Source organism: Pristiophorus japonicus, chromosome 8 (genome assembly GCF_044704955.1).
Source record: "Pristiophorus japonicus isolate sPriJap1 chromosome 8, sPriJap1.hap1, whole genome shotgun sequence".
Taxonomy (NCBI): Eukaryota; Metazoa; Chordata; class Chondrichthyes; family Pristiophoridae; genus Pristiophorus; species Pristiophorus japonicus.
In genome coordinates, this window is record NC_091984.1 from 138,840,935 (window position 1) to 138,865,335 (window position 24,401).

Consider the following 24,401-nt stretch of genomic DNA (forward strand, 5'->3'; position numbering starts at 1 on the left):
GATTGTGACGGAGCTTTGACGCCATCCAACAGTTTACCATACAATGACACTGCTCACCTGTCTTACTGTTTCAAAGAAGAACGTACGAGTTCTCCCCAGTATTCTGGCCAATATTTATCCCTCAACCAACATCAATACAACAGATTATCTGTTCATTATCACATTGCTGCTTGTGGGAGCTTGCTGTGCGTAAATAGGTTGCCGCGTTTCCTACATTACAGCAGTAACTAGACTTCAAAGGTACTTCATTCACTGTAAAGCGCTTTGGGATGTGCTGAGGTCATGAAATGCAAGTTGTTCTTTTTTTCTTTCTTATCTGCTACTTGCCTACAGGGAGGAACTTCAAGAATCCATAAGGTTCTGGCTATTTGAATTGCGATACAGCAGAGGGTGTGGTCCATTCACGCTAATCAGAATCGTGGGAAGACCACTGACTGAAACAGAAGCAGAATGGATTGTGTTCCTAAATTCAGGGATGACCTCGCTAGGTTAGCTGAGCTTGCACAGGAGAATCTAATAAACTGTGACACAAAGCTGACACAACAATCTGGGACAATCACACAGCGAGACTCTGGGGGTATTGAATGGGACGGAGTGCGGCCGGTAAGAAGCTCACTGGGCAAGTGCACACCTGGTGTTAGAAAGGCACAGCAAGGTGGACTGTGCACTCAATCAACATAGGAACAGGAGTAGGCCATTCTGCCCCTCGAGCCTGTTCCCCCATTCAACCAGCAGGAGGAATCTGACCATCTATTTGGTTTTGAAACATTCAATGTTTGTGAATTCACACAAAAAAAAAGAAAGACTTGCATTTATATGGCGCCTTTCACAACCATTGGACGTCTCAAAGCACTTTACAGCCAATGAAGTACGTTTGCTTGGAAAGGTCTGTCTGCTTGCCTAACTGCTTCAGGGTTTTACATTCCTTCTCAAGCAAACCTATTCAACTGAAACCATCTCCAGAACTCAACAAAGACTATTATAATATTTTACATTTTCACTTTCCAACCAAGAATGTCCAAATATCTTGTAGCTCAATGACTAATTCCCTATGCATACTGTGTGGAACCTTTGCTCAATTTCTTCTCCTTTTGCCTGTATGCTTCAGGTATGAAGCCATAGGTGCTAACAATAGGGTAGGTTATTATAATGTATGCACCTGTGAATATGCTCACAGGTTTATAGATCTGTTGAGTTGGGAGTAGCTTAGCCAGTCACATGTTGTTCACGAGACTTAATAAAACCCCAGCCAGTTGGGTTCGGGAGATCCACGATGAGGCAGGTGGTTGTGAGCCTGGTGGATGAACTGGTAATGTGCAATGTGATTGTTAAACCTTTGCTAATAAACAAACTATTCTTAATAGCAATGTGTTGCTGTGACTTCTTAAACAAAGAACCCACGAAGCAAATACATTACAGTTATACTGTCACATCTCCGGCATCTGATCCCCAGCCCCCGATCACCCCTCGGCCTCCGATCCCCAGCCCCCGATCCCCCCTCGGCCTCCAATCCTTAGCCCTGATCCCCCTCCGGCCTCCGATCCTCAGCCCTGATCCCCCTCCGGCCTCCGATCCCCAGCCCCTGATCCCCCCTCTGGCCCCCATCCCACCTCTGGCCTCTGATCCTCAGCCCCCAATCCCCCCTCCGGCCCCCAATTCCCCCCTCCGGCCTCCGGCCCCCCCTCTAATTCCCCCTCCAGCCTCTCGGTGGCCTGGTGCCACAGGCCTAGCCAGTCCCTCCATCTGGCTGGCTGGCTGCAGGCGGGAATCAGTGCCTTGAAATGCTACAAAGGCCCTGGCTAAGTTCGACAGGGGCCTCGGGGAAACCAGTTCTCCTGGGTTTCCCGACCACTTTCCAGCTGCTGCACCCCTGCCCCCACCTCCCCCCCACCCGCCTCTCCCTATCCATCTCCAAATTAAAATTCTAGCCTGCGCGTCTCCATAAGGATTCTTCAATCTGATTGGTTGAAGAGCCTTGCAGTTTCTTTACCCTTCTCAGAGACGTCACAGATCCCCTGTAGAGGGTGTCTTGCTGGGCCAGGCACCGGATTGGAGGAAGTCTCAGCTCTATAGCTCGCGGGAGGTCTGTGGGCAGCTGTCAGCGAGGTGAATGGTGAGCACCGTTACTTCACCGCTGACCGCAGAATCCAGGTCATTGTTTCTAGACCAACCTTCATGAATGAATGACCCTCCAAAGGATCACATGATACTGGGTGTAACCTAACAGCACCCTTATCTTTGACTCTTCATTGACCTTTTCTATTTCCTGATCAAAGTCAGAGAGTTCTCCTGGTGTCCTGGCCCACGTCCATCCCCCTATAAATGCCTTGAGAAACAGATATAACTCGTTATTTATCTCATTTTCTGTTTATGGAACAAACCAGCGATAACACTTCAAAAGCAATTCAATGGCAGTAAAGTGTTTTAGGGTGTTTTTGAAATTGTGAAAGACACTGTGTGAATGCAAAGTTCTTTCTTTTAGGCTCAGGAAGGGATGGAATGTCAGTGTCGGAGAACAGAATGCTTCTTAACTTAGAGTGAGCCATCAGCCAAGTACTGCGGTGCCAGGTGTGAGGTTTGATCTACGATCCCACAGCAATGCACCTTCACCCCAACCAATAATGGGATCTCCTTCTACACCAACGTGATGTCTCCATGACCCGCAGTAGCCAGCCGTATGGTCTCAATGAATGAGCATGCCACTGAACTTGAACCCAGGTCCTAGAGAAAAGAATGACCGACTAGCAGTTTCCACAACCTCAGGTCCACCCAAAGGGATTTACAGCCAATCAAGTACTTTTAAGGTATAGGCACAGTTCTAACGTATGATACGTGCCAACTAATTTACGCACAGCAAACTCCCACAAACAGCAATGTGATGATGAACAAATCATCTGTTTTGGGGACGTTTGTTGAGGGATAAACACTGGTCAGGACACCGGGGAGAACTCTTACTTCGAAATAGTGCTGCGGGATTATTACATCCACCGGAGAGGGCAGACGGGGGCCTCGTTTTAACATCCCATCCGTAAGACGGCACCTCCGACACTGCAGCGCTCCCTCAACACTACACTGGGAGTGTCAGCCTACATTCTGGAGTGGGACTTGAACCCACAACCTTCTGAGCCAGAGGCAAGTGTGCTGCCCACTGAGTCACGGCTCATGCTGAGGTAAAAGGACAGCGTTCTCAACCTTTTCTACTTTAGAAAATCAGAGGAGGGGTTTTAACGGCTGCCCGGGGGGGTGTCCTTTTACTGATCAAACCGCCCTCACCTGTGCCACCGTGATGCTACATTTCTTTGCCAGTTCTTCCTTGGCTTCTTCGCTGGGGTAGGGGTTGCTGAGGTGAGAGTAGAAATATTCGTTGAGGATCTCTGTCGCTTGCTTGCTGAAGTTACGTCTTTTTCTCCTGAAAGTAAAAACATTTCAAAAAAGAAAACAAAGGGGAGAAAAAAAAATGCTGTCTATTTGCCCCTGATCTCCATCTTTGACATCACCTGTACCTTCCTCCTTACCTCCCAGCCCCACAACACAAAGACACTCTCCCTACCTCCCCCGAGCTGCCTCTGCTGCGACCAACTTCTTCTGAAAATCCCCCTACATCCAACTCCCCCAACAGAGCTGCCTCCAGCCCCAGGAGTGTAATGAATTTTCTTCATGGGTCCTTTGCTTAAGAATTCATAGCAACACATTGCTATTAAGAACTAGTTAGTTTATTAGCAAAAGGTTTAACAATCACACTACACATTACCAGTTCATCCACCAGGCTCACAACCACCTGCCTCGTTTACCCCCCGAACCCAACTGGCTGGGGTTTTATTGAGTCTTGTGAACATCACGTGATTGGCTAAGCCACTCACAACTCAACAGCCCCACAACTATTTTGGTGTAAACTGTAAATCAAGTGCCCCCTTATTCAAGGGGCTCTAAAACCAACACATTTAAACAAATTAAACTTTAGACATTAAGGATCAAATTAAAATTTAGTTGCCAGGGGTGATGATGCACTCCAGTCACTCTGATGCCTCAACAGCTCTACAAACCTGTGAGCATACTCACAAGTGCATACATTACAAAGACCTTTCCGCATGGTGCTGCCTCCAATTCTCCCGAACTTCCTCCTACCACCCCTCACCCCAACACAGCTGCCTCCAGCTCCTGACTTAAAGTCTCATATTTACTCATTTCGCACCCCCCACCCCTCTCCACACTCCGCCTCGTTCTCGTGCTAACATTTATTGGGTACCAGCACCACTTCAGTACCTCTGTGGCCAAAAACAGTGAGTGTCAGCAGGCTATTCAACCATGGAGTGCACTGCAGACAAGCCAATCCTATAATTACCCGCACACATGCGCTTCGCAGCAAAGTCCAGCAGATGAGGGGGTTGACTTATGAGGAAAGGTTGAGTAGGTTGGCCCTATACACATTAGAGTTCAGAAGAATGAGAGGTGATCTTATTGAAACATATAAGATAATGAGGGGGCTCGACAAGGTGGATGCAGAGATGATAGTTCCATTCATAGGGGAAATTAAAACTAGGGGGCATAGTCTCAGAATAAGGGGCCGCCCATTTAAAACTGAGATGAGGAGGAATTTCTTCTCTCAGAGGGTTTTAAATCTGTGGAATTCTCTGCCCCAGAGAGTTGTAGAGGCTGGGCCATTGAATATATTTAAGGTGGAGATGGACAGATTTTTGAGCGATAAGGGAATAAAGGGTGATGGGGAATGGGCAGGGAAATGGAGCTGAGACCATGATCAGATCAGCCATGATCTTATTAAATGGCGGAGCAGGCTCGAGGGGTCAAATGGCCTGCTCCTGCTCCTATTTCTTATGTTCTTATTGTTTGTTCTTATAATGATACAGAGTAGGATCTCTGAATGGTTTTACTTTGCTTTTACCTCCTCCCCGTTCCAGATACAGCTGTAATGGTCTGCGGTGCTTCCCAAGCTAGGGAGATTAAACCATGCCACGCCAGGAGGTGCCAGTCAACGGCAGCTCAGGTGGGATTGAGGCAACGATTTTGGCTCTCACCAGCAGCGGGCTACAGAGTACCAGTAATGGAGGCTGGGTTTTCTCCTTTGTCAACTAACGTGCTCAGTGTGTCGACTTTTCCAATCTGGTGACACCAACATGGGAAGGTGAGGTGACTGCACCAAGATGATGTGCCACGTTCGGCACGGCAGGAGGGAGACGGCACCTGGGGCCGTGAACCTGCTGTTGTCCCCTGGGTCTCAGTTGTACGGAAACCTTTCTCTTCACGCATGGTCGCGATAAATGGTGTGTGAAAACATTTCTTCAAGACAAGAAAGTAAGGGTAGAGAAACGCAGCAGCAAATTTGCGCACAGCAAGCTCCCACAGCAGCGATGCAATAATGACCGGATCATCTGCTTTTGGGATGCTGGTTGAGGGATAAATATTGTCCAGGACACCGGGCAGAGCTCTCCTTCAAATACTGCCGTGAGATCTTTTACATCAACCTGAGGGGGCAGACGGGGCCTCAGTTTAATGTCTCATCCGAGAGACGGCATCTCAGACACGACTGCAGCTCCTCAGCACTGCACTGGGAGTGTCAGTCTGGATTTTGAGCTCAAGTCTCTAGAGTGGGACAACCTTCTGACTCAGAAGCGAGAGTGCCCACTGAGCCAGAGCTGACAAGGCATGGGGCTTCCACTAGGTTGCGCTATGCTTTTTCAGCACATTTTGCCCAAAATCAGCCAAGCCAGCTCAAGAGATGGTGGAATTTTAAGTGCGAATTACATTCAGTGCAAATTTAGTTTGCGCGATTTTTTGCGCTAATTTAAAAAACGTTGAGCTAGAAGCTACCCGGCCATAAAACTGGCCAAGAACTCGATTGAATTAATCGCCATGGCGAGTCTCCACTAACTGCACCTGTTTGCGGACCTTTAAGAAGCCTCTTAAAATTAAGCTGGTTCTTTTGGGTCCAAGGACATGTTTTAGAAGCTTTAGAATATAAAATTGCTGAGAAACTGACTACTGTATCGCAATATAATTAGCAAGTGGTCCTGTAGTTTTTTAAAAAGTCATTGTCAGTGATTTAAAATCAGGTTACTCACAGGTGGTGGACTCGACACTGATTAAAATGCTTATTGTCTGCGATAATCCCATTTTCAGCTGTATTACTCAAACCCAAGCTGTACCACTCTTAAATATAGCGAGGAATATCTTTCAACGCAAAATCTCTTTTGATGTATTACGTACAAACACTCTGTCCATGGCAGAGTTTACATTTGGCGATGTGCAAATAAGTTTCGAGTGGAAACTTGAAAAATAAAATATTTCTCAAAACTAGTGCAATTTTGGGCCCAATTTGCACCCAGTTCGCTGATTGGGCCCAAAACGGATACTCTAGCCCAAGGTCTTAAGAGAACTTCTAACTGTTATTGGCCCAGAAATCCTGGTCGGCTGCTTCCCACGGGCGATCGAGGGAAAAAACGTATAAAAGATGCGCACTTACCTGTTCCTGCTGCGCCCACGCGAGTTCCCGGTCCTGAGGCCTCCACTGACTGCGCGTCGCAGCGCGTGCACGTCGGGACGTGTGCAGGGCTGGAGCTGCAGTCACATGGCCCTGGGCAGCCAATCAGGTATTGTATGTTCTCATTCATAATAATGGGAACTCCGTAAGTTGTAATTCCCATTATTATGAATGAGAAACACCCCTCACCCCAAACACCCAAAACACTAATAAAAAATAGAAAAAATAAACCACAGATTTTTATTAATTTAAATTAAAGTTATTTATGTATTATAAAAAATATGTATTTTTCCAATTTTTAAAAAAGTTATTTAAATTATGGTTTAAAATATACTTATCATAGTGGGGAGGGTTTTTAACAATAAAAAGTGTTTTTATAATTTTATTTTCAAATGCTTTTATGTATTTTAAAACTCTTACACCTGGAAAAGTAAGCTATGCACCTGCTTTTATCAGGCACAAGAGTTTTCAGGCCATTTGCTGGGCAAGATATGGGTAAATACTGCAATCTTGCCCGTGCAACTGTCTGGCTGTGGAGATGTGGAAGATCGGTCAAGCTGGAGCTTGACAGATCAGAAAAGCCGTTTTTTGGCGCATGTGCATTGCGCACTGAAAACCGGCTTTTGCGATGCCTTCCAAGGTCTGTACACACTCCGTACGAACCCGGGGAGGCCGGGATTTCAGGCCTATTGAGTTTTATTGTTATGACAAAGACACTGGGAGAGTCCATAAAATATTGGAATCTAATGAAATCTGCCGTAGTTGCTCTTGCTTCAGGTTTATTCTCCTTAATTTATTTAGCCCAATTTTACTTTGAAGCCTGAGACCACAGGGTGACTCCCCTTTTTAATGGGAGTTTGAGATTTTTTGTTATTCATGCTCAGGATGTGGGCGTCGCTGGCAAAGCCAGCATTTATTACCCTATTTACCCTAGTTGCCCTTGAAACAAAGAAACATAGAAAATAAGTGCAGGAGTAGGCCATTCGGCCCTTCGAGCCTGCACCAACATTCAATATGATCATGGCTGATCATTCACCTCAGTACCCTTTCCTGCCTTCTCTCCATACCCCTTGATCCCCTTAGCCATAAGGGCCATATCTAACTCCCTCTTGAATATATCCAACGAACTGGCATCAACAACTCTCTGCGGTAGGGAATTCCACAGGTTAACAACTCTCCGAGTGAAGAAGTTTCTCCTCATCTCAGTCCTAAATGGCTTACCCCTTATCCTTTAACTGTGTCCCCTGGTTCTGGACTTCCCCAACATTGGAACATTCTTCCTGCATCTAACCTGTCCAGTCCCATCAGAATTTTATATGTTTCTATGAGATGCCCTCTCAGCCTTCTAAACTCCATTGAATACAGGCCCAGTCGATCCAGTCTCTCCTCATATGTCAGTCCTGCCATCCCGGGAATCAGTCTGGTGAACCTTCGCTGCACTCCCTCAATAGCAAGAACTTCCTTCCTCAGATTAGGAGACCAAAACTGAACACAATATTCCAGGTGAAGCCTCACCAAGGCCTTGTACAACTGCAGTAAGACCTCCCTGCTCCTATACTCAAATCCCCTAGCTATGAAGACCAACATACCATTTGCCTTCTTCATCGCCTGCTATACCTGCATGCCAACTTTCAATGACTCATGTACCATGACACTTGGTGGTGGAGAGCCATTGCCTTGAATATAACGGAGTTGCTTAAAAGGCCATTTCAGAGCTAACCATATTGGTGTGGATCAGGGTCTGAAGTAACATATAGGCCAGACCAGGTAAGGACAGCAGATTTCCCTCCCTGAAGGACATGAGTGAACCAGTGGGACTTATGTCAATGCAGTCGTTTCATGGTTACCATTACTGATACTAGCTTTTTAATGGATGGAATTTGAATTCCCCTGCTGCTGTGGTGGGATGTGAACTCAAGTCTCTTAATCCAGGCCTCTGGATTACGAGTCCAGAAACATAACCACTATGCTACCATACCCCTAGTTTGCAATTGCTTTAGTTTGGTTGCTGATCTGACTGAGCTGGATTATACACTTCAGCGACTTCTTGCTGTGTAAATATGGCATCGTTGAGTTCCTTCGAGTTCCTTCCAGTGCAGTACTGAGGGAGTGCTGCACTGCTGGAGATAACATTTTTCGGATGAGATGTTAAACCAAGGCCCCTTCTGCCCTCTCAGGTGGGGGAGTTCTCCCCAGTTTTCTGGCCAATATTTATCCCTTAATCAACAGAACAAAAACAGATTTTCTGGTCATTATCATATTGCTGTTTGTGGGAGCTTGCTGTGCGCAGGCTGGCTGCCGCGTTTCCCACATTACAACAGTGACTACACTCCAAAAGTACTTCATTGGCTGTAAAGTGCTTTGAGACGTTCGGTGGTCATGAAAGGCGCTATATAAATCCAAGTCTTTCTTTCTTTTCTTCTCTGATGTCTTTAGCTGCGCTTGCGGAACCAATGTGTAGGCTCAGATTGGTTATGGGAGGGGAAGTGGTTATCTGGTCGATCATTCACCAGTTGCTGCCACTAGCAGATTGGCAGGCACTGTCCATTTGATCCAGTGACCAATCAGTTAATGAATAAAGGACTAACAGGTGGCACTCTCTCTCTCATTCGCTCTGCCTGGTAAAATGTAATTGTTTTAACATTTGATTAACACAAAGAGACAAAGCAATTCAGTTACTTTTTTCACTGCACTACCACTTGAGTCAAAACAGCGGATTCCAGGAGATGGTCGTTCTCAGGTAAAAGTGTTTCTTCAACGACGCAAGTTGTTTAAAGTACTGCAGAGTATTCTTAAAGTGTCCTGAACATTTATTGTTTTGTAGGAGACACTGGGAAATTGCATAAAGCATTATCTGTTGTAGTTTCGTACATTATAGGCTGAGAGATATTCGATCAGCGTTTTATTTGTTCATCAGTCAAAGGGACCAGGAGAGCAGGAAGCATTTTGCACTAATTTCCAACGAGGTTATCAGCAGTGCAAGGGGTTCATCGTGCACCCAGTCCATAGAACTTTCTTAATCACTTTCTTAAATACTGTTGCGAGACCTGCAGCTGGACAGCAGAGAGAGGGGGAGCAGGGAGGGGGGAGTGGGGAGAGGGGGAGAGAAGGGCGCGGGAGAGAGGGGAGCAGGGAGAGGGGGAGTGGGGAGCGGGGAGTAGGGGGAGAGGGTGCAGGGAGAGGGGGGTAGGGGGAAAGGGGAGGGAGCAGGGAGGGGGGAGCAGGGAAAGGGGGAGAGAGGGGCGCGGGGAGAGAGGGGAGCAGGGAGAGAGGGGCGCGGGGAGAGAGGGGAGCAGGGAGGGGGGGAGCAGGAAGAGGGGAGCAGGGAGAGGTGAGAGGGGAGGGGGAGAGGGGTGGGGGGAGAGGGTAGGGGGAGCAAGGATAGGGGAGCAGGATGAGGGGAGCAGGATGAGGGGAGAGGGGAGGGGAGAGGGGAGAGGGGAGGGGGAGCAAGGATAGGGGAGCAGGGAGAGGGGAGAGGGGAGAGGGAGAGGGGTGGGGGGAGAGGGGAGGGGGAGCAAGGAGAGGGGAGCAGGATGAGGGGAGCAGGATGAGGGGAGAGGGGAGGGGGAGAGGGGAGCGGGGAGGGGGAACAAGGATAGGGGAGCAGGGAGAGGGGAGCAGGGAGAGGGGAGAGGGGAGGGGGAGAGCAGGGCGCGAGGAGAGAGGTGAGCAGGGAGAGGGGGAGCAGGAAGAGGGGAGCAGGGAGAGGTGAGAGGGGAGGGGGAGAGGGGTAGGGGGAGCAGGAAGAGGGGAGCAGGGAGAGGTGAGAGGGGAGGGGGAGAGGGGTGGGGGGAGAGGGTAGGGGGAGCAAGGAGAGGGGAGCAAGGAGAGGGGAGCAGGGGGAGAGGTGGGGGGAGAGGGGTGGGGGGAGAGGGGAGGGGGAGCAAGGATAGGGGAGCAGGGAGAGGGGAGCAGGGAGAGGGGAGAGGTGAGAGGGGAGGGGGAGAGGGGTGGGGGGAGAGGGGAGGGGGAACAAGGAGAGGGAAGCAGGGAGAGGGGAGCAGGGAGAGGGGAGAGGGGAGAGGGAGAGCGGGCGCGGGGAGAGAGGGGAGCACGGAGAAAGGGGAGGGGGAGCGAGGGGAGGGGGGTAGGGGAGAGGGGAGGGAGCAGGGAGGGGGGAGTAGGGGGAGGGGAGAGGGGGAGAGGCAAGAGGGGAGCAGAGAGAGGGAGCAGGGGAGGAGGGAGAGAGGGGGAAGTGGGGAAAGGGGAACGGGGAGCCCCGAGAGGGTGAGCGGGTAAGAGGGGAACAGGAAGAGGGGGAGAGGGGAGCGGGAAGAGGGGAGAGGGGGAGAGGGGGCAGCAGGGAGGGGGTGGAGGCGTGGGGTAGAGGGGAGGAGTAAGCAGGGAGAGAGAGGAGGGGGAGAGGGGAGATAAAAGCAGGGGGGTGGGAGGGGGGAGAGGGGAGGGGGGAAGCGGGGAGGGGGGAGGGGGGAAGCGGGTAGGGGGGGAGCAGGGAAAGGAACAGCAGAAGTGTGGAGCTCAGAGGAGGCACTACCCACCACACAGGGCCTACAGGCAGAGTGCCTCTCTGCCATACTTTAGTGCCTCAGCAGGGATTCCATCTGCTCCTGATGTCTTGTTGTTCTTGAGCTGAGGGATGGCTTTTCTACCTCGTGCAGGGCTGGTGTTGTGCTGAGATGGTGGCGGATATCATGCTGCGGGATGGAGGATACTCGTGTTGAAGGTAGAGTCTCGGTTGATGAGATCTTTGAAGTGCTCCTTCCAGCGGGTCCTGACTGCCTCGGTGTCCTTAATGATCTTGGTCAGCAGTGCAGTGGGGCCTTGGGTGCTTGGGCCGTAGGTTGTCTTGACTGCGCTGAAGAAACCTCGCACGTCGTGGTTGTCGGCCAACTGCTGGATCTCCTGTGCTTTCTCCACACACCATCCAATCTTTATGTCGCGAGTTTTTTGCTGAACCTCGGCTTTCAGCCACCTGCAGAACTGCTTTGCTGCTCCCGAATTGGGTTGACGCTTTAAGTTCAGAAATGCCTTGCGTTTGCAACTTATTAGCTCCTGGATCTCCTGGACGTTCTTGTCAAACCAGTCTTGGACCTCAAATCTGGCACCAAGCTTATGGTCTACAGGGCAGTAGTGATATCCGCCATCCTATATCGCTCAGAGATGTGGACCATAACAGTAGACACCTCAAAGCGCTGGAGAAGTACCACCAGCGCTGCCTCCGCAAGATCCTGCAAATCCCCTGGGAGGACAGACGCACCAACGTCAGTGTTCTCAATCAGGCCGACATCCCCAGCATCGAAGCACTGACCACACTCGACCAGCTCCTTTGGGTGGGCCATATCATCCACATGCCCAGCACAAGACTCCCTAAGCAAGCGCTCTACTCGGAACTCCTACACAGCAAGCGAGCCAATGGTGGGCAGAGGAAACGTTTCAAGGACACCCTCAAAGCCTCCCTGATGAAGTTCAACATCCCTACTGACACCTGGGAATCCCTGTCCAAAGACCGCCCTAAGTGGAGGAAGTGCATCCGGGAGGGTGCTGAGCACCTCGAGGCTCGTCGCTGAGAGCATGCAGAAACCAAGCGCAGACAGCGGAAGGAGCATGCGGCAAACCAGTCCCACCCACCCCCTCCCTCAATGACTGTCTGTCCCACCTGTGAGCAGGAGTCCTGGGCCAGTACATGGTGAGCAGGAGTCCTGGGCCGGGATGGTGAGCAGGAGTCCTGGGCCGGGATGGTGAGCAGGAGTCCTGGGCCAGTACATGGTGAGCAGGAGTCCTGGGCCGGGATGGTGAGCAGGAGTCCTGGGCCAGTGCATGGTGAGCAGGAGTCCTGGGCCGGGATGGTGCGTAGTGAGCAAGAGTCCTGGGCCAGTGCATGGTGAGCAGGAGTCCTGGGCCGGGATGGTGAGCAGGAGTCCTGGGCCAGTGCATGGTGAGCAGGAGTCCTGGGCCAGTGCATGGTGAGCAGGAGTCCTGGGCCGGGATGGTGCGTAGTGAGCAAGAGTTCTGGGCCAGTGCATGGTGAGCAGGAGTCCTGGGCCAGGATGGTGAGCAGGAGTCCTGGGCCAGTGCATGGTGAGCAGGAGACCTTTGACGGTGCTCGGTGAGCAGGATTCCTGGGCCGGGCCAATGCACGGTGAGCAGGAGTCCTGGGCCGGGCCAATGCACGGTGAGCAGGAGTCCTGGGCCGGTGCATGGTGAGCACGAGTCCTGGGCCAGTGCATGGTGAGCAGGAGTCCTGGGCCGGTGCATGGTGAGCACGAGTCCTGGGCCAGTGCATGGTGAGCAGGAGTCCTGGGCCGGTGCATGGTGAGCAGGAGTCCTGGGCCAGTGCATGGTGAGCAGGAGTCCTGGGCCAGTGCATGGTGAGCAGGAGACCTTTGACGGTGCTCGGTGAAAAGGATTCCTGGGCCAGGCCGATGCACGGTGAGCAGGAGTCCTGGGCCGGTGCATGGTGAGCAGGAGTCCTGGGCCAGTGCATGGTGAGCAGGAGTCCTGGGCCAGTGCATGGTGAGCAGGAGTCCTGGGCCAGTGCATGGTGAGCAGGAGTCCTGGGCCGGTGCATGGTGAGCAGGAGACCTTTGACGGTGCTCGGTGAAAAGGATTCCTGGGCCAGGCCGATGCACGGTGAGCAGGAGTCCTGGGCCGGTGCATGGTGAGCAGGAGTCCTGGGCCGGTGCATGGTGAGCAGGAGTCCTGGGCCAGTGCATGGTGAGCAGGAGTCCTGGGCCGGTGCATGGTGAGCAGGAGTCCTGGGCCAGTGCACAGTGAGCAGGAGACCTTTGACGGTGCTCGGTGAAAAGGATTCCTGGGCCAGGCCGATGCACGGTGAGCAGGAGTCCTGGGCCGGTGCACGGTGAGCAGGGGTCCTGTGACGGTGCGGCGGCAGAATTAGCTTCTCTGAGGAATCGTCGTCCGCAAGGTCCGGCGACTGCTGCTGCACGCGGAAAGGCCATGGCAGGGAGAAAAGTTATAAATTATTACTGGCAAGGTAGGAATGTTGCAATTTTTCATACGATGTTGATCATATTACACTGAAATCAAGTCAACATGACTGAGTGCTGTATGATATGTGGGTCGCTGATATTTAATTGTGTCACCAGGTAGCTGGGAGGTCCCCATCGCCCCATCTCCGATGGCCAAGGATGCCGAAGCAATGCAGACCTCCAGCTCTTCCTCCTCTGTAGTTGTGAGCTGCGAGATCTGTGGAGTCCCACCTTTGGTTCGCTCGCTCTCCCTGGTGTTCTGTGCTCTCTCCTACAATGGGACAGACCTATGAGTGAGTATCAGGGTATGTGTTCGCCCGAAGGATGCAGTGCATTTGGTGAGGGTGACTATCAGGGAGAGGCATGAAATTGCATGAGGATGGGGGTGAGTGTCAGTGGTGGACGGATAGATGAGGATGTGAGGAAGTGCATAGTCAGAGAGGATGGGTGTGCTTGCAAGGTGAGTATGTGTGAGGGGTGATGAGATGGAGCAGGCTTGACAAGGCAGAGTGAGGGGGTGGGATGATGTGCACAGCAGGATAATTGTGCGACTGTACTCACCTTTCCTGATCTAGATAGGTCATTGAAGAAATTCCTGCACTGAATCCAGGAGCGTGGTACAATGCTCCTGCTGCTGGGGCTCCTCCAGCCAGGAGTTCACTGAGGCAGCAGCAGGTTTCTCCCTCCCATTGCTGGGGAAGACCATCTCTCTGCGGCTCCTTACAGCCCCCAACAACACCTCAAGGGAGGCAGCATTGAAGCAGGAGGCAGCCTTTGACCACCCTGAATCCATTGTCACACTTTGTCTTCTCCTGCTTCCGACTCCAAACTCCTCCAAATTCCATCTCTGGATTGGCCCTTTCAATACTGGAGTTGAGATCACACCATGTGGGTCCTCATCGCGCTCGCTGCCGCACAATCAACGGCAAACCCCAAAGAAAAATGCTAATGCGGTGGCTGCGTTAAAATGCCATTGGCAGGCAGGCTGCAGTTAAGTCTGAGTTTCGGACAACCCCTGTGTCCATTTGTAACATCAACCTCCATTTGCGTACTTAAAGCTATAGCTTGATCGGAAGCTGTTATCCATCTCTTCCATCCCAATCCACCTCAACAGAGAGGAAGCCACAATCATGGATTAAAGCCAAGTCTGAAATGCCCTCGTTCTACAACTTTTCTAGACCGCGATTTGTGTCCTGGTCAAATTTGACCCAATTGCATGAGATGAGAGGACACCTGGGGCTGGAAATTCGCTGAAATACCGCCCCTCACCAGGGCCGGAACAGGGCGGTAAAGGGTTTGCAGCCGTGAGCGCCGGCATTCACGGCGCTCGGTAATTTCAGTGTGCCGGTGCCGACGGCACTGGGACGTACCGCCCGGTGTACAACCACCACCCCCATGTATCGACCCGCTCTCAACATTAGTTTTGCCGTTGAACCCGTAACGCCCCGTAGTGACCCCGCCAGAGAAAGCTGGCGTGTAGCGCTGTCCCGATGGTGGGGAGGGAAGCAGTCACTGCAGGAGGTGAGCACAATCGTTTATTTTTTTCCTTTATGCAATTTAACGTTCGTTATTGTGCGTAATATATAGGGAATATTTTATGTGTTTTTGTTCCGATTTTGTTTCTGCTGGGAGGCCTCTCTTAGGGCGCTATGAGTCCGGCTCTTTAGCTCGGGATATTCAGTTGCTCACCCAGCCTAGCGCCCTAAGATAAGTGTGGAACGTCTCCCTTAGCACTCCAATCCACTGTCAGGCCGCTGCTGATGAATCTTTTAGCTGCCGATGCAAACCATTTCCTGACGCTAAATTTATCCACCGCCTGACATTACCGCTCCAAAACCCCTCAACCTAATTTTCACCCTAGATCATTCACTGACCCGCCACTCTCTATTCTGTAAGTCCAAGCAATGGTCAATGAAGCATGTAGTGTCATTAACTCGATGTCGCTCTAGTCCCCATCGCAGAAACTAGCCTTCAGTTCCTTTCCCCCCCTCCTCCTTTAAGTTCGCCGACTGCGTTAAAGTGACACCCAGCAAGTGTACTTACCGTGCATCCAGGAATCGTGAGCGGAGGATCATGACGGCCTCGCACGTGCTCTGTTTCAGCTGTATCTGAATGGAGTTAAACTTCCGGTGGATAATGTTGACCATCCGCTCGATTTCCTTTGGGGAGATGGGCCTTGTCCGGCTCTGCTCCCGCAGTAGGTTCATGACGTGCGTGGTGAACTCGTTGCAGGCCTGCGGGAGAGGAGGTGAGAAGCAGTGAGGGAACTGATGGAAGCATAGGGACGTTGGACGGGCAGGGCCGAGCGACCGCTGTCAGCCGGAGTCACATTCTGGGAACACACCACAAAACCTTTGCCGCGGATCACAGCTAGTCTTTCTCTCATATTATTGGGTGGGTGGCTTGGCAAGGGATAATGTACCTGGATACCCTGCTGCCATGGAAACCAACTCCCAAATCTGACCAGCTACCAATGGTGTAACCACTGGATTCAGCTGCCCAGGCCCCAAGCTCGCCAATCACATTCTTCCTGTAATGTTTTACGCTTGTTTCCAAATCCCTCCCTGACCTTGCCCCTCCCTATCTCTGTAATCTCCTCCAGCCTCACAACCCACGGAGATGTCTGCCCTTCTCCAATTCTGCTCTCTTGAGCATCCCTATATTAATCGCTTCACCATCGGTGGCCGTGCCTTCAGCTGCCTGGTGCCTAAGCTCTGGAACTCCCTTCCTCAACCTCTCCACCTCTCTACCTTTCTCTCCTCCTTGAGGAGGTTCATTAAAACCTACCTCTTTGACCAAGCTTTTGGTCACCTGTCCTAATGTCCCCTTTTGTGGCCCGGTGTCAAATTTTTTCTGATAACGCTCTTGGGATGTTGCACTACGTTAAAGGCGCTACGTAAATGCAAGTGGTTGTTGTTGTAACACGTTGCTAGAAACCCAATGACATTGTAAGGTGTCTTGGGACTATAGTCTGAACTTGGCGAGTTGGATTGGACGAATTTGTACTGACCCGGAGCTGTGTGTGTCAGGAGCTCAAAGCAGAGTATCAGGCACAGGGGTTAGTGCAACCCATTTCATCACCCGCTAGGGTGTCCATCCGTCCAACTGAAGGTGCTGAAGGTTGGGCGTTCTGACCTTCGCCCTTGATTAGTACTGACAAGGCCCCAAGCTCCATGTCCACAGTGCTAATCCAATAGCAGGCCTGCCTGGACGAGCACTGCAACACAATTAATATCCCCACAAGTGCATGTCACCTGATAACTCGGTTTCTCAATAGATGCCATTTATCAAATCTTGAGCCCTGACAAACCCCAATTCATTTTCCCAAATTACCAATCCCGTTTGTCTATGAGTTGAACCAAAGTCTTGTGACAACTTGCAAAGCGGTTCTTTACGATCCAGGGTTTATGATTCCGTTACACTTGGCATGTCAAGGAAATCTTCACCACCACCCTCCCACAACCCTCACCCCAGTCAAAAGATGCCAATAAAATTGTGTTAAAGTTTTCCGGACCACAGGTGAGGGGTGAGATTCAGAAATTTTTGTTCGGTAGGGCTATCAAAGGATACGGAGCCAAGGCGGGTAAGGTCATGACCTAACTGAATAGCGGAGCAGGCTCGAGCGGCTGAATGGCCTCCTCCTGCTCCTAATGTTCCTATTTACAATAAAGAGCTGTGGATTCCTTGAGGTAACAAACTCATACTTGCCATAGAGGGAGTGCAACGAAGGTTCATCAGGCTGATTCCTGGGATGGGGGGATTGTCCTATGAGAAGAGATTGAGTAGACTAGGCCTATATCCTGGAGCCGAAGCTCTGGAACTCCCTTCCTCAACCTCTCCGCCTCTCTACCACTCTCTCCTCCTTTAGGAGGTTCATTAAAACCTACCTCTTTGACCAAGCTTTTGGTCACCTGTCCTAGAAGAAGAATGAGAGGTGATCTCATTTTAAACATACAAAATTCTTAAAGGGCTTGACAGGGTAGATGCAGGGAGGATGTATTCTCTGGCTGGGGAGTCTAGAACTAGGGGTCACAGTCTCAGAATAAGGGGTCAACCATTTAGGACTGAGATGAGAAGAAACTTCTTCACTCAGAGGGCGGTGAATCTTTGGAATTCTATAACCCAGAGGGCTGTGGAGGTTCAGTCTTTGCGTATATTCAAGACAGAGATCGATAGATTTTTGGATATTAAGGGAATCAAGGGATATGGGGACAGTGCAGGAAAGTGGAGTTGAGGTCGATGATCAGCCATGATCTCATTGAATGGTGGAGCAGGCTGGAGGGGCGGAATGGCCTACTCCTTTTCCTACTTTCTTATGTTCTTATACTGGGCTACAATAAATGTGTGGCTCGCCTGGGGATTGCCAACCACTCTGATTGGTGGGCCGCTCCCTCCTGTTTGTGTGTGGTAAAACCGCGACGACGCAGTGACAATCATCAGCCCGCTGTTGAGTTTGTAACCAATAAAATTGGTCCTCTTTTCAACTCTACTTCCACCTCCAAATTGGACACTGGGATGGGAGAAAGAGCGCAACGACATGGGGGAAATGTTTTAAGATAATATATTATTTTAAGATAATAATGCATCAAATTAGAAAAACAATTCAAGGTGAAATAATAATACAATGGTGAGAACAAGGAAGGGAGAACATGGAGAGGAAGGGAGAACATGGAGAGAAAGGGATGACAGTGTGAGCACAGGACGTTTACACATCATGTTTGAATAAATGTAGGATTACTATGTTAAAGCTATTCCATGAGTTTATTACTGTAATGTTAATGTTTGTTTTAGCATCGCAGCAATCGAAAACGTATAAAATTAATGGCAGTGTAAAGGTTAATACCAATGAAATACCAGCCCATTCATAGAATCATAGCATGGTTACAGAACGGAAAAAGGCCATTTGGCCCATCTAGCCCATGCCGGCTCTCAGCTAGTCCCACTCCCCCGCCCTTTCACCGTAGCCCTGCAATTATATTTCCTTCAGATACTTATCCAACTTCCTTTTGAAAGATAAAATTGAGTCTGCCTCCAATACCCTTTCAGGCAGTGCATTCCTGATCCCAACCACTCGCTGTGTAACTCGTCATTTCTGACATCGCCTTTGGTTCTTCTGTCAATCACCTTAAATCTCTGTTCTCTGGTTCTCGACCCTTCTTCCAATGGGAACAGTTTCTCTCCATCTACTCTGTCCAGACCCCTCATGATTTTGAACACTCGATCAAATCTCCTTCTCTGCTCCAAGGAGAACAACCCCAGCTTCTCCAGTCTATCAACGTAACTGAAGTTCCTCATCCCTGGAATCATTCTCATAAATCTTTTCTGCACCCTCTCTAAGGCCTTCACATCCTTCCTAAAATGCAGCGCCCAGAATTGGACACAATACTCCAGTTGGGGCCGAACCAGTGTTTTATACAGGTTCATCATAATTTCCATGCTTTTGTACTCTATTTATTAAGCCCAGGATCTCGTAAACCTTTTTAACTGCTTTCGCAACCTGCCCTGCTACCCGCAATGATTTGTGCATGCATAGGATCCAATTATTTGCACTATGTTTCTGGCTGATTGGCACACAATTATCACATGACCTGATTGCTGATTGGTTCCCTCCTTGGAGGATAAGACACACCCAGCACTTTGTCTGAGTGACTGCAAAGTGTAATTTGAGTCATTCTGACTTCAGACCGCCCCTTCAAGCAGTCACAGAGAGGATAGAGCTCCCGGCAAAAGCCTCGCAAATCCTGACCCCAGCCCAAGTGCATACCTCCCCGGCCCGTGCTGAAGCCCCTGACACCTCCGAGCCAAAGTTCATTGCTCCCCCCAGCCCAAGTGCATGTCTCCCCCAGCCCAAGTTCATGCCCCCCAGCCCAAGTTCCCTGGCTTACCCCCACACCCAGCCCCCCGCCCCTGCCCGCGCCCCGTCATAGATGGGGCATTGTGTGTGGGTCACAGATTGTTAACAGGTTTATTGGGTATGAAGTGAATAGTGATAGTGTCGTAACTTCCAGATTTCATCCACTGTGCGTAAAGGGGGGTTGGAAGAACGTGATACGTCATCCCTGAGTTCCCTCTCTCCCCTCCGATCCCCCCTCCCAGTTCTCCATTCCCCGTCTCTGTCTTTTCCCCCCACCTACCTCTCTCTCCCTCCCATCTTACTCTCTCCCCTCCCCCATGTCTCCCCCTCAATCTTTCTCTCTCTCCCCTACCCCCGCCACCACTCTCTCACACCCCGCCCACAGCTTTTGTCAGCCCCGCCCACTGCATCTCTCTCTCTCTCCCCCACCCATCGCCTCTCTCTCCCCCACCCACCGCCTCTCTCTCCCCCGCCCGCCGCCTCTCTCTCCCCCGCCGCCACTCTCTCACACCCCGCCCACAGCTTTTGTCAGCCCCGCCCACTGCATCTCTCTCTCTCCCCCGCCCACTGCATCTCTCTCTCTCTCCCCCACCCACCGCCTCTCTCTCCCCCGTCCGCCGCCTCTCTCTCCCCCACCGCCACTCTCTCACACCCCGCCCACAGCTTTTGTCAGCCCCGCCCACTGCATCTCTCTCTCTCCCCCGCCCACTGCATCTCTCTCTCTCTCCCCCACCCACCGCCTCTCTCTCCCCCGCCCGCCACCTCTCTCACTCCCGCCCGCCACCTCTTTCCCCTGCCTGCCACCTCTCTCCCCCACCCGCTGCCTCTCTCACCCCTGCCTGCCGCCCCTCTCTCCCCCCCTGCCGCCTCTCACTCTCTCCCCCTACCCGCTGCCTCTCTCTCTCCGCCCCTCTTTCTCTCCCTCCCGCCCCATGTCTCCCCCCACCCTATCTCTCTCTCTTTTCCTGCCTGCCACCTCTCTCTCTCCCCGCTCTCTCTCTCTCCCCGCCCCTGTGTCTCCCTACCCATCTTGTTCTCTCTCTCTCCCCAGCGGATGCCATGCGGACTTGTCGGAGCCCCACTTCCGGTTCCGGGTCCGAGGAGTCTGCGCATGTGCGAGAGGATTCGAGGGAGGAGTCCAGAGGCCGCAGGCGCAGAAAAAACACAATGCATTTGGTCACATGCACACATACCCCCAGGTCTCTCTGTTAGTGTACCCCCTTTAGGATTGTACCCTTTAGTTTATATGTCCACTCCTCATTCTTTCCACCAAAGTGCATCACTTCACACTTTCCTGCGTTAAATTTATTCAGCTGCGTGACTGCCCATCTCCCTGCCCAGAGAAACAGAGCATTGGGTGAGGAAGGGTGTGGGTTTGCTTGTGACACACCTTGCAGTTGAATAGAAACATAGAAATAATAAAAACAGAGAAAGTAGGTGCAGGAGTAGGCCATTCGGCCCTTCGAGACTGCACCAACATTCAATATGATCATGGCTGATCATGCAACTTCAGTATCCCATTCCTGCTTTCTCTCCATACCCCTTGATCCATTTAGCCGTAAGGGCCACATCTAACTCCCTTTTGAATATATCTAACGAACTGGCCTCAACAACTTTCTGTGGTAGAGAATTCCACAGGTTCACAATTCTCTGAGTGAAGAAGTTTTTCCTGATCTCGGTCCTTAATGGCTTACCCCTTATCCTTAGATTGTGACCTCTGGTTCTGGACATCCCCCAACATCAGGAACATTCTTCCTGCGTCTAACCTGTCCAATCCCGTCAGAATTTTATATGTTTCTATGAGATCCCCTCTCATTCTTCTAAATTCCAGTGAATATAAGCCTAGTCGATCCAGTCTTTCTTCATAAGTCAGTCCTGCCATCCCGGGAATCAGTTTGGTGAATCTTCACTACATTCTCTTAATAGCAAGAATGTCCTTCCTCATATTAGGAGACCAAAACTGTACACAATATTCAAGGTGTGGCCTCACCAAGGCCCTGTACAACTGTAGTAAGACCTCCCTGCTCCTATACTCAAATCCTCTCGATATGAAGGCCAACATGCCATTTGCCTTCTTCACAGCCTGCTGTACCTGCATGCCAACTTTCAATGACTGATGTACCATGACACCCAGGTCTCGTTGCACAGTAAAAACAGTAAAAGGGAATATTATTTGAAGGGGAGAAATTACAACATGCTGCAGTGCAGAGGGACCTGGGGGTCCTTGTACATGAATCCCAAAAAGTTAGTTTGCAGGTGCAGCAGGTAATCAGGAAGGCGAATGGAATGTTGGCCTTCATTGCGAGAGGGATGGAGTACAAAAGCAGGGAGGTCCTGCAGGGTATTGGTGAGGCTACACCTGGAGTACTGCATGCAGTTTTGGTCACCTTACTTAAGGAAGGATATACTAGCTTTGGAGGGGGTACAGAGATGATTCACTAGGCTGATTCCAGAGATGAGGGGGTTACCTTATGATGATAGATTGAGTAGACTGGGTCTTTACTCGTTGGAGTTCAGAAGGATGAGGGGTGATCTTATAGAAACATTTAAAATAATGAAAGGGATAGACAAGATAGAGGCAGAGAGGTTGTTTCCACTAGTCGGGGAGACTAGAACTAGGGGGCACAGCCTCAAAATACGGGGGAGCCAATTTAAAACCGAGTTGAGAAGGAATTTCTTCTCCCAGAGGGTTGTGAATCTGTGGAATTCTCTGCCCAGGGAAGCAGTTGAGGCTAGCTCATTGAATGTATTCTAATCACAGATAGATACATTTTTAACCAATAAGGGAATTAAGGGGTATGGGGAGCGGGCGGGTAAGTGGAGCTGAGTCCACGGCCAGATCGGACATGATCTTTTTGAATGGCGGAGCAGGCTCGAGGGGCTAGATGGCCAACTCCTGTTCCTAATTCTTATGTTCTTACAGAAACATAGAAACATAGAAAATAAGTGCAGGAGCAGGCCATTCAGCCCTTCTAGCCTGCACCGTCATTCAATGAGTTCATGGCTGAACATGAAACTTCAGTAATCCCTTCCTGCTTTCTCGCCATACCCCTTGATCCCCCGAGTAGTAAGGACTTCATCTAACTCCCTTTTGAATATATTTAGTGAATTGGCCTCAACTACTTTCTGTGGTAGAGAATTCCACAGGTTCACCACTCTCTGGGTGAAGAAGTTTCTCCTCATCTCGGTCCTAAATGGCTTACCCCTTATCCTTAGACTGTGACCACTGGTTCTGGACTTCCCCAACATTGGGAACATTCTTCCTGCATCTAACCTGTCTAAACCCTTCAGAATTTTAAACGTTTCTATGAGGTCCCCTCTCATTCTTCTGAACTCCAGTGAATACAAGCCCAGTTGATCCAGTCTTTCTTGATAGGTCAGTCCCACCATCCCGGGAATCAGTCTGGTGAATCTTCGCTGCACTCCCTCAATAGCAAGAATGTCCTTCCTCAAGTTAGGAGACCAAAACTGTACACAATACTCCAGGTGTGGCCTCACCAAGGCCCTGTACAACTGCAGCAACACCTCCCTGCCCCTGTACTCAAATCCCCTCGCTATGAAGGCCAACATGCCATTTGCTTTCTTAACCGCCTGCTGTACCTGCATGCCAACCTTCAATGACTGATGTACCATGACACCCAGGTCTCGTTGCACCTTCCCTTTTCCTAATCTGTCACCATTCAGATAATAGTCTGTCTCTCTGTTTTTACCACCAAAGTGGATAACCTCACATTTATCCACATTATACTTCATCTGCCATTCATTTGCTCACTCACCTAACCTATCCAGGTCACTCTGCAGCCTCATAGCATCCTCCTCGCAGCTCACACTGCCACCCAACTTAGTGTCATCCGCAAATTTGGAGATACTACATTTAATCCCCTCGTCTAAATCATTAATGTACAATGTAAGCAGCTGGGGCCCCAGCACAGAACCTTGCGGTACCCCACTAGTCACTGCCTGCCATTCTGAAAAGTATGTTTATGTTCTCCCCTTTTCCTAATCTGTCAACATTCAGATAATATTCTGCCTTCCTGTTTTGGCCACCAATAGGCTGCTAGTGCTCACTCTCGAGATTCGTGCATGATTACTGGCCATTTGGTTGGTGCAGGTTGGGCCATAGCAAGGGGTTAATGCCTTCAGGGGGGAAAACTGCCAAAGGAGGAGGGAAACAGCAGGAGGTGGAGTGTGATTCAGAATAATAAATGTTACTAAAACTCCATAGTTGATCACAGGCTTGTAACATGCATTCATCATCATAGGCAACCCCTCGGAGTCAAGGATGACTTGCTTCCACACTAGAAATGAGTTCTCAGGTGACTGAGGAGTCCAATGTGGAACCTACAGTCTCTGTCACAGGTGGGGCAGATGGTGGTTGAAGGAACGGGTGGGTGGGGTGCCTGGGTTGCTGTGTGTTCCTTCCATTGTCGACGCTTGGCTTCAGCTTGCTCCCAGCGAAGAGACTCAAGGTGTTCAGCGGCTTCCCGGATGCTTTACCTCCACTTTCAGCAGTCTTGGACCAGGGATTCCCAGGTGTCAGTGGGGGTGTTACATTTTCTCAAGGAGCCTTTGAGGGTGTCCATCAAACGTTTCCTCTGTCCACCTGAGGCTCGCTTGCCATGTCGGAGCTTCGAGTAGAGCACTTGTTTTGGGAGTCCCGTGTCAGGCATGCGGACGATGTGGCCAGTCCAGCGGAGCTGATCGAGTGTGGTCAATGCTTCGATGCTGGGGATGTTGGCCTGAACGAGGACACTGACGTTGGTGCACCCATCCTGCCAATGGATTTGCAGGATCTTGTGCAGGCAGCATTGGTGGTACTTCTCCAGTATTTTGAGGTACTTGCTGTACATAATTCATGTCTCTGAGCCATATAGGAGGGCAGGTATCACTGCTGCTCTGTAGACATGAGCTTGGTACCTCTAGTTCTAGTCTCCCCCATCAGTGGAAACATCCTCTCTGCATCCACCTTGTCAAGCCCACTCATAATCTTATACGTTTCGATAAGAACACCTCTCATTCTTCTGAATTCAAATGATTAGAGGCCCAACCTACTCAACCTTTCCTCATAAGTCAACCCCCTCATCCCCGGAATCAACCT

General features: G+C 50.5%; 1 protein-coding gene across 1 annotated transcript in view; it reads right to left on the reverse strand.

The window, feature by feature from the left end:
• The window catches only part of LOC139268184 (pre-B-cell leukemia transcription factor 1-like), a 1,207,813-nt gene that overhangs the window by 123,098 nt on the left and 1,060,314 nt on the right, over window positions 1-24,401 (reverse strand). Inside the window, exons 4-5 of the mRNA XM_070886235.1 lie at window positions 15,493-15,683; window positions 3,274-3,409 (exon numbers count right to left, since the gene is read on the reverse strand). Coding sequence (XP_070742336.1) covers window positions 3,274-3,409; window positions 15,493-15,683 — 327 coding nt within the window. The remainder of the gene's footprint in view (window positions 1-3,273; window positions 3,410-15,492; window positions 15,684-24,401) is intronic.